The 10,652-nt window shown below is 57.8% G+C and overlaps 1 protein-coding gene across 1 annotated transcript in view; it reads right to left on the reverse strand.

The window, feature by feature from the left end:
* Positions 1–8,189, reverse strand: part of CACNA1I (calcium voltage-gated channel subunit alpha1 I) — a 102,237-nt gene extending 94,048 nt beyond the window's left edge. The window contains exon 1 of the mRNA XM_011369120.1: positions 7,957–8,189. Coding sequence (XP_011367422.1) covers positions 7,957–8,189 — 233 coding nt within the window. The remainder of the gene's footprint in view (positions 1–7,956) is intronic.
* Positions 8,190–10,652: the final 2,463 nt, after the last annotated feature.

Here is a 10,652-nt window from a genome sequence, read left to right on the forward strand (position 1 = left end):
TTCTAATTCTCTGCCCTATATCAATTACAACGAGACTTCTTGGTAGGGCTCACGGGGCTCGCGGGGCTCTGCAGGCCGGGGCTCCGGCCACCACCAGGCTGGTTGGCCTGGACAAGCATTTGACCTCTCTGGGCCTTGTCTGTGCAGTAAGCAGTCTCTAGAGCCGCGCCCAGTGCATAGTAGGTCCTCAGCGAACACCAGTGCCCTCCCTGGAGCAGCCCTCCCCTTTACCTCCCAGAATCTCAACCCCAAATGTCCTTCCATACCCAGCCCACACTCCAGGCTGTTTATCAGCATCCCCAGTAACCCCAGCTCAGCTGGAGCCCTCTACCAGGCTGTTTCCTCAGCTGGGATGCCATGCCCCTCCCTGTATCTCTCCCCCATCAAAGTCTCTCCACCCTGGCCCTGAGGCTTCCTTTATCATCTGCTGGCTCCGGGACAGGCTGACCACTCCCCCACTCCAGGGTTCCTTAGGGGCCCTCTGCCCCGCCTTTACCCCATTTTGCTTCACAGGAGTAGGACTTGGGTGTGGCACAGCCTCCCCCAGCAGGCTGGGGTCTCCTATGGGTCACCGCTGGGTGTCCAGGTCTGTACACTGTGGCCCCACCCAACATGACTGAACAGCCCTAGGGGCACCTCTGCTCAAGTCTGGAACAGTGTCCAACACATAGCTGGCTTCAATAAACACTTGTTGAATGAATGAATGAATGAATGAATGAATGAATGAATGAGTCAATCAATCAATCAATCAATATCAATTGCAGGAGCCTCATGCATGACCTCCAGACTCTTCTCTCTCTGTCTGTCTCTCTCTCTCTCTCTCTCTCTCAAGCATCCTCCATTCTGCTCGAGCAATGACCATTCTAGCAAATGACTTTACCCACATCCCATCCCTACTGGACACCCATCAATGGCTTCCCAGTGCCCACAGATCAAGAGCAAGCTCCAACCTGGCATTCTACACCCTGCTACCCAGCCCATCTCACGCTGCTCCAGCCACACCAAACTCCTCACCATTCTCTACACTCTTCCCTTTGCCTAGAAAACCATCCCTCAAGTGTCTCCTGGAAAATTCCTTAAGCAGCAAAACCCAGGCCAAATGCCTCCTCTTCCATGTGAGTCAAGGGTCAGGGGCAATTTCTGCTCCTATAGCTCACTTTACATAGAAATATCCATACGATAGTTCCCGAGGGTGCCCTGTGGGCCAGGGCAGCCTCCCCTGACTGGCCATTCAGCAGCCCTGCTGACCGATAACAATGCAGCATCCACTGTGGCCGCCATGAGCATCTCCAGGGCATAACTCAATGCTGACTTTTACTTTTGAGATAAACAACCTTCTCTACGCCAGATGGAGGGAAACAGACAATTTCCCAGGCATGTGTTGCTTCTTCCAGCAACACTTGCCGCCCGTCTGGGCATTCCCATTAGGCCAGGGCTGAGGGAGGAGGGGAGCTTGTGGCTCCCTTCCCCAGCCACAGGCAGGTTGGATGGGCACAGCACTGGCCGAGAGTCTGCAGTCCTGGGCTCCAGTGACTTCTCACCCTGGCTTTGCTGACTTCTCAAACGTGTGACCTTGGGCAAGTCATGCCCCTTCCTGGGCCTCAGTGTCCCCAGCTGTAGAATGGGGAATTAGCACACTCCCGGCCCTGCCACCTCACGGGAGGCACTGAGAGATTCTGAGAGGTCACGGCAGGCGGGGAAGTACTGTGTGAACTGGAAAGAGATGCAGAAGCCCATCAGCACCCGGCCTGTGGGGCCCGTCAGAGACGCAGAGTAAGCCAGGGCCACGGGGCCCTCGGAGACCTCCCACCTGACAGAGGTAAAGCCACCACAACTCCCCTGAGGCATGAGGAAGCTCGTAGGACAGGGAAAGACTGATAAAGGGTCTAGAGGAAAACTTCCTGCAGGTGGCGGCCCGAAGCTGGGCTTGGTGGGGCTGGCGGGATTTGGGGCCCTAGAGGTGGGGGACAGGGCATGACTGGGGCAGACGAGCATACGCTAAGGCAGGGAAGCGGGGGGCCTCGGGTGCCATCAGCAGCACGTCTGGGCTTCGGAACAGCATGCAGGAAGGGAAGTGGCAAGAAGGTGGCTGGAGGACAACAACCAGCACGGGTCCTGGGAGGCCTCGGATCCCGGCGAGCGGAGAATAATCTGGGGGTGACAGAGAGTCACTGAAGGTCTTCGAGTGAGGAACGAATAAACAAAAGGAAGAAGGCAGGCAGGAGGACAGGGAGGGGGTCGCCGGCGTGTCCACGGAGGAGCCGCAGGAGGAAGACGGGTGGGGAGGAGAGAGGCGATGGCCCAAGGCCACGTGGCTTTGCGCTCCTGGCCGGGTTCTCTGTCTAGTGTACCCGGGAGAGGAGGGAAGGTGACACCAGCTGTCACGTGGGGCAGGAGGACTGACATCCTAGGACCGCCTGTTTAGACAGGAAGAGATGGAAGAACTCAACTCCAGATGTTCCAGATGCTCCCAACAACCCAGCCACAGGGAAAGAGCTCAGGACAGGACAGGTAGAGTTAGAGGCCCTTATCCAGTGGCCCAAACCCCCGTGTGGCACAGCGGGACTGAACGGAAGCCTGCCCAGAGGCAAGAGGATGAACTAAACGGCCAGAATAGCCCAAGCCTCTCCAACCATCATCAAGGACACAGGGCCCAGCTGTCCACTGGCCTTTGGGACCCTCGTCTGGAGGCAGGACACCTCTGGAAGTGTAGCCAGGGCCATGCCAGGTGGCTCTCTGCCAGTGTATACATAGCTGCCGCTCGACACTCAACAGTTTGCCCAGTCTGCTTGGCCTGGTCCTCGCTTGATCCCTTCGCATTCCCGACTGGGGTCGCTCCGCCCCCCCCATTTCACTGGTGAGCAAACAGAAGCTCAGCAAAGGCAAGAGACTTGTCCGAGGACACTCAGCCAAGAAGCCAGGAGCGGGTCCTCACGCAGCAACCGAGCTATAGCCCCTGTGCCACCTCTGAGTCCTCTCTGTCCAACACCACCCCAGGGCAGCCACCCCTTCCCTCCAGGCCCTGCCAGCAGCCTGGGCCACCATTATTCCTCCATCCCACAGGCGCCCTCTCATGATGGCCTTCCCACTGACATGTCTCCACGGGAGCAGGAGTGACCTTCTGCACAAAATGCCATGTCTGTCCTCTGCATGTGCCTGGTGCACTCAGTATAGGCTTGTTGAATGATCTCACGAATGTGTGAGTGAATGTGGATGAACCCCCACCCCCTCAACGAACACACCGAACCCTCACAGCAAGCAGCACAAGACGTGGCACCGGGGGCGCTACAATGAGACCTTGGGCCCTGCCCTCTTCCTGCCCAGTGATGAGCAAGGTCAGAGGGTCCACAAGGCAAGGGTCTAGGTGAGGCGGACCTCATAGTGAGAGCACCCACAGTCCCCAACTTAGCAAGCAGAGGACCGGAGCCAGGCAGGGGACCGGAAGTAGGACAGAAGCAGGGCAGAGGAGCAGATGAGAACCAGGAGCAGAGCTGCAAAGGCATAGAGAGAGTGAGCCCCACACAAGGAACTCAGAGCCCAGGTGTCCCTCCAGACACCACTGAGATGCTTCCCGGGGAGGGTGGCAGGGAAACGGGTACCCCTGGCAGCCCCTTCCTGACCTTGCTGCTCAACTCTCCCATCCTGCAGACAGAGAGACTGAGGGCAAGAGAGGGGAAGTGACCTGTCTCAAGTCACGAGCAGCTGGCACCTCTGCCTCCCCGCCTCAGCAGGCGCCCTCCCCCGTCCAGCAGAGAGGCAGCCTTCATAGCTGACTGGCTTCCCACCATGCATGGATGATTCGCAAGCAGCAGAAGTGCTGGCTCAGCCCAGGCTGGAGGGGGTGGGCGGCGGTTCCGTGCATGATGGGAGAGGAGGGGGCTATAATCTTCGAGGGGGTGGCCGCAGGAGGGCCACAGCCCTGGAACCCAAGGAGACCCTCGCCTGGCCACCTGAGACTGCAAAGCAAACCTCCCTGCCCTGGTGTGGTGTGGAGAACCGGTGCTTCTCCAGGCTCTGCCAGCGGCAGCAGTATTCTGGCTAAAAGCTGAGGCTGGGGATCCAGAGAAATTGAGGTTTTCATCCCAGCCCTACCACATCCTGGCTGTGCACTCCTGGAAAAAAGCGACTCAACCTCTCCGAGCCTCACTGTCCTCGTGTGCAAAATGGAGCTAGGACAGCACCTGCCTCTGGATGATTCTAAGGGTTAAAGGTGATGATGAAGACGAAGGGTTCAGTAAGCGCCAGCTCTCGTTATCATCCCTGGGTACCTCCTCCGTGCTGGACACAGCGCTGGGTGCTTTGCAGGAATCATTTCTAATCCTCTTGAACCGTCCCGTTACAGAGGTGAGGAAACAGGCTCAGGGAGGAGAAAGCACCGGGGTGAGCACAGGCACCACCAGCCCTTCTCCCGCATGCAGCCCGTTACACTAAGGCTCTCAAAGTCTAATCTAGGTGGAAAATAGGTTTCCAACTGATTAGTCCGGCTGCCAGCGGCGCCCTGCTGGAGTGCGCTGTGATGGATTAGAGATGTCTGCACGGATGAGGACATGGCAACTAGCAGCAAAACCGGCACAGATTTACCTAAATAACGAGATGGAATCTGATTTTCCCTAGAAACAACGTCCTCTGAAAGTGTTACGTTTCATCTCAAGACTTGATGTCCAATGTCTTACCGAACCCGCCATGAGCAGAGCGTTCACTCTACTACTACACGTGAGGGACTCGTTCAGCTTTGGGGCACAGACAACAAGGATGACAACCGGACGCGTGGCGGTTTTCCTAGTCTGCACAGCTCCACGTTCACCTGTGCCTTCCGTACTGCTTTGGTCTTCAGTGCGATCTATGGAGTAGGGGTTACCATCCCTGTTTGACAAGTGGGGAAATGGGGGGGTCGGAGAGGTTAAGAAACTGGCCCATGACCACACAGCAAATAAGAGGCAGCACCAGCTCCCAGGTCTGTCTGACTCAGGTACACGCGCCATATGTCACCTCCCCATGAGTCAAACAGTGCAACCAATGCCTGACGTTTCGGACCCAGCGACCTCCCAGCTGAAAGCCTCGCTGACAATGCACGCACAAGGCCCAGACTGGGCCGAAGGTGGTGCTGACATGTGGGTGAGTGGACCTTTCCTGCTCTCCAGCTCGGAGAGGGTCCCGGCAGCCTCTGCTTCGCCAGTGAATCAGGTGGTGACTCAGGGCCTAGCTCTGGGCTGGATGAGGAGCTGAGTCAGGGAGCACCAAGCTTCAAAGGGCAGCTGGCTCTGCGCCAGGGCCCCTCAGCACCAGAGACACCGGTGCTTAGGACAGTCTGTCTGGGGCAGACCTCCCACACGGCCCTGGGCATGCCAGTCATGAGAGCCACTCCCGCTGGCCTGCTCCTCATGCCTACATCCACCATTCCTCATGGGGAGCAGAATCCTGCAGAGTCTGGAGAGGTGAAGGGTCATTTATGGTTGTCACAATGATTGAGAAACACTACCTACTAATATTTAGGGACCAAACATCCCATAATGTACAAATCAGCCAGGACCACAAAACGTGACCACACTTAAACGCCCCCACGGAAGGGCATGGCCTAGCGTCCCAGCATCTCCTCCTCACCAGCGCTCACGGCCCCTTCCTGGCCTCCCTCCCAGGCAAGAGGGAAGCGGGGAGCTCTCTGGCCAGGAAAGATCCCTAGACCCCTCAGGACCTGATCAAAGACATCCTCCATACACACACACCCCCTCCAAACCCCTACAGCCCAACCTGAGCGCCCCACAGTGACGTCTCTGCTCCAGGGGCCCCCTGTGGACGCCAAGGTCTCCTGGGCCTGCATTTGTAGAAGCCCACTTTGGCCTCTGTCCCACTGACCCGACTCAAGCTGTGAAATCACAGGGCCAAGAACCACGGGTTCTTCGACTCCCAAACACACACCTCCGCAGCCGCCAAATGTCAGACTCGCATTCAAAACACAGAACTCTACAGTCTTTGAATCACGGAAACTTAGCATTTTAGCATCTCTGAGCTTTAAATCCAAACTTTGAACCTTTAGATTCAATCACAGGTGTCCAGAATCTGAGAGTCCCACAACTTGACGCTTCTGAGGCTGCTCCTCACCAGAATCGTCATATCTCTGGTCCAGTTAGGGAGCCAGTCCAGGCTGAGACTGCCATCCCCCCATCCCTCACCCCAGCCTCTGAAGCTTCTGGCCATGAGGCCTGGGGGCCCTGCGGCGCCCCAAGAGGCTCCCAGAGCTGGGGGAGGAGGGGGTTGAATTCGGTCTCATTCCCTGCCCCATGCAGCTCCATGCGCTGGGACCCAGGGCTCTTCCCAAGACCGGCGAGGACTAAGCCCAGACCTGCTGGGATCCAGACTCTCTCCTTCCCCTCCTAGGCTGGCCCCACAGTTGTCCCCAACCCCAGACACATGCCCTGAGGGTAGAGGCCAAAGGGGTAGTAAGGACAAAAGTCAGAGGACCCAAGGGACTCTGTTTGCTCAGTGGGTCAGAAATGTGTCAACCTGGAAGGGTTTCTGTGCTCTGCTCAGGGGTCAGGGCCCTGGGTGCCTGAGGTCAAGGGTTATGGGTGAGTGCGGCTGGCACCCAGGAATCCCAGCGCTGGAGGAGGCATCTCATCCAGCCCCCCCTTTTTAGGTAGAATAAAGGCTCTGAGATTCAGAGAGAAGGAACTGCCCGAAGTCACACACCTACTTCACGGCAAACACAACTCAGATCTGCTCCCCATCCAGGGGCTTCTTTGTGACACTTGGGCTGCTCGGTGCTGCTCCAGCCCAGCCAGACCTGCCAGAGGACAGGCTGAGTCAGACTCCCAGGCCAAGGTCATCTGAGCCATGTCTCTGCCTCCAGCTCAGAGCAGTATTGACCGTTTCGATTGTGTGAGGCTCAAACAGGTGAAGTGCCTTTCGCAAGGTCACATACACCTAAGTGGCAGAGCTGGAATGGACCCTGTTGTCCCATCCAGGCAAGGTCCCTCTGACATGGTTCCACTGTCTCCCTACTCCCCAGCCAGCTTCCTCTCCCCGAAAAGCCCAAAGTCCCGATGGTCCCCCTTCTCTGGCCTGGTTGCCCCCCAGGTCACACACTGCAGGCCCCTAAGGTTTCCCATTTTGTACGAAAGCTGCTCCCATGAGTGGTGCCTGCGTCCCCCGCTCCCAGGAGCTCCCCGAGGTAGACCAGTTCTGCTCTTGGTCCTTCATGGTCCCAGGGCAGGTATCAGGTCACACTGGGTGAATTGTTACTGAGCAGACCCCTCAGGGTATCTGAGACCTCCTAAGCTGTCCCACAGAGGGGACATCAAGGTCTTCGTCCTGCCCCACCCCCAGCTAGGGGCTTCCAGCTCTGCCCCCCACCCTCTCTGGCAGAGACCCTCTGGCTTCCCAGGTCTGGGGGTTCTAGGGCCCATCACCACCCCAGCCTCTGACACAGTGGGGAGGCCAGCAGACATGGGCTTTGCATGGCTGCCTCCCCCAGCCTTTTTAGGGGCTAGCCTCACCACCCCAATCTGTATCTGTGCACCTCAGGCATCCAGGGCTGGACTCAGGCCCTACCCTGTGTGGCCTCGACTACTGGCAGGGACTCTGTCCTGCTCGGTAGGCCCCCAAAATCATGAGGCCACCACTCGTGGGCCCTAAAGCCTCCTCCTCACCGGCCCACAGCCCCAGGCTCACCCAGGACTCCCAGAATTGCAGGAAGCATCTCATCCAGCCCCACTGAGGACTTTCTGAGCCAGCTGGCCACTGGACTGATCCCTGCAGTCCGCAACTTCCAGAATGCTCACATGGGCAAAACACCAGGTCTTCATCAGTGTGACCTCCGTGTTCCAACAGCTCCCCAGATCCACCACACGAGCTCGCTCACGACCACCAGCAAGGCCCGGTATAGCAGGCGAGGGCCCCATTAGGAAGCAGCTCAGCCCGAGCAGGGCCCCAGCCAAACCCAGGCCCCACAAAGGATATGGGTTACACACCATCTTGATGCACCAGTTCCGGGGGCTGGTGGTCTGCCGCAGACAGAAGAAGGCAACAGGCGCCAGGTCTGGGTGAGGGACGTCCGGATCGGCTCCTTCCAAGGGCTCCTCCAGGCCTGGAGGAGAGGGAGGGGGGCTCCGGGGCCCCGGCTGCTCTGTGACGCCTAGCTCAGGGGCCAGGGCCGCGGCACACGGGGAGGGCGGCAAAGAGTTCTCAGCCATGTCAGCGCTGAGCAGGGAGCCTGGGGGGGGAAAGAGGTGGCACATGGCAGGGCCAGGCCTGGCCCACGCTGCCCAGCCAGCCTTCCCCTCAGGCCCACAGGCCCCTCGCCCTCACTCCAGCCATGAGAGTTAGGGACGAGCCGAGGGCCCGGATGCAAGCGAGTTGGAATCCACTTCCAGGCTGGGTGGTCCCGGGGGAAGTCTGGTCAACCCCGTGGAGCCTCGGTTTGGGGAGATGAAGAGAGGGGAGAATAAAACCTTCTTAGAATGTCGGTGTGATGGTAGCTGCTCTTTTTTATGAGGCTAGAGTTGTGCATTTATTACACCATCGAAGGGAAAGAAAATTTGCAAGAAAAAAAGGAAAGTTGTTTTAAAGACGGACATTGTTGCCGGGATGACGCGTGTTGCCAAGGAGAAGTTGGGGTGCCGTGGGACCAGACACCAGGGGGCCTGGCTAAGCCAGGAGGGAATCAGGACAGGCTCCTCTGACTGCAGCTGAGCTGAGACCTGCAGCTGAGCCCAGGGACCCGCCACCCACTGCTTGACAAAGCTGAGAACGCAGGAACCATACACGCCAACCTCTCTGCTTCATAGATGGAGAAACTGAGGCCCAGAGAAGGGACAAGACAGACACACAGCCAGGTCAAAGCAGAGACCAAACTCCATCAGGCCCAGCTTCCTGGGTGTCTGGCCTATGCAGCTCCCGAGGGCCCTACGCTCCAAAGGGCCTGTGTTTGTTTTAATGCGCTGGTGTCATCCATTTGAAATTCTTAATCGTTTTTGACCAAGAGGCCCCACATTTTCATTTTCCCCTGGGCTCTGCACATCATGTAGCTGGTCCCGACTCCGTCTCAGGGGTATTTCTGCATCCCGGTCTCATCTGACGCATACCCTAACCCCAGCAGGAGTGTTCTGCCCATTTAGCAGAGGGAGAAACTGAGGTCCAGAGACGGGAGTGGCATGCCAAGGCTGAGGCAAGTGTAGATCTGGGGCACGTTTCGAGGCCAGAATCCCAGCAGTCCTCCGGATTCAGGGCTGACCGCCTGTGGCCTCGCAACCGGCCAATGCCGAGGTGGGAAAAACAGCCACTCCTCGGGGCCCGCCCCTCGCTACCTCCTCTGAGAGGTCACCGATCCCTGGATCTTCATCCACGGGGGTCTCCTGGGCCCCAGAACCATGACGGCGCCAGGATGGGCAGTGAGAGATGGAGTGAGGCCCAAATCTCTGGCGCCCACTCGGCTGCCACCCGTGGCTGCTGAGCTGTCGGCTGAGCTGCCCAGAGCTGATGCATTTGGACATTTCTCTGGCTCCCGGGGGCAACAGGCAGGAGTTGGCACCTCCTGCCACTTCGCCCGGCTGGTCAGGGAGGCAGAGTTTTCTCCCGAGCTCGGGGCTTTGCTCTTGGTTCCAGAAAAACAGCCCCAAGCCTTACATAAGCTCCCAGGCAACTCGACCCGCCACGTGTCAACCCCTGGGCTGCAAAACATCTTCCCCGAGGTGGCTCTAGGTCTGCCCACTGCTGTGCCAGCCTCAGAGTCCACCGCCTCATCCACTGGCCCCTCACTCTGGCCAGACCAGACCTCCTCAGTTCCTCTGACTGCCTCCTCCAGGCTTCTCCACAGAGCGTCCTTTTTGCCAACTCCCGCACCCCGTTCTAGAATACAACAATGTTTCCTGAGCACCTACTATGTGCAGGCACTGTGAAGTCTTTAGGGCTATGCTGGTGAATAAGCCAGATTTGGCATCAGCCCCCATTCACCATAATCCAACACTCCAGAAAGGCAAAAAGACACAAGTCGATTAATTTCTCTATCCCTGAGTTTCCATAGCTCTTATCACCACCAAACATACCATGTAATTTATGTATTTACTTCTTTATGATTTAGTGTCTGTCTCCTGACCCGAAAGAAGGTCATAAGAGAACAGGAGCTCTGGTCTGCTTCGTTCACCACCGTGTCCCCGAGCCCCTGGAACAGTGCCTGGAACATACTAGGTGCCCAAGAAATGTTCGTCGGATAAATTAATAAGAAGTGCTGAGAGGTAAATAAACAAGGGAGAAAGGTGGGAGTGGGGAGAAACCTTCTTGCCCTCTCTAAAGAAAGAGACATTTAGGATGAAAATGACGAGAATCAGAAGGCATCGCCGTGGGTGGTCTGGGGCGAGAGCAATCCAGGTAGAAGCAATCCCACAATCCCACGCGCCAAGGCCGGGAGCGAGGCTGGAATGAGCGCGGGGCAGCGTGGCGGAGCCTGGGGCACAGAGGGGGCATGAGAGGGCAGAGTTTGGCTGGGCCCGGCGAGAGCCCATGGAAGGAGTTTGGGTTTTATAGTCCAAGTGCAACGGGAAGCCACGGAAGGGCGTTTATGTAAGAAGTGACATGCTCTGGTCTGTGTCTTTAAGCCATCCCTCTGAGGGCTGAAGGGAGAGTGGGTGGAGGGGCAGGGGTGGAGCAGGCAGGGCCAG

The sequence above is a fragment of the Pteropus vampyrus genome, unplaced genomic scaffold (genome assembly GCF_000151845.1).
Source record: "Pteropus vampyrus isolate Shadow unplaced genomic scaffold, Pvam_2.0 Scaffold145, whole genome shotgun sequence".
In the NCBI taxonomy this organism is placed as follows: Eukaryota; Metazoa; Chordata; class Mammalia; order Chiroptera; family Pteropodidae; genus Pteropus; species Pteropus vampyrus.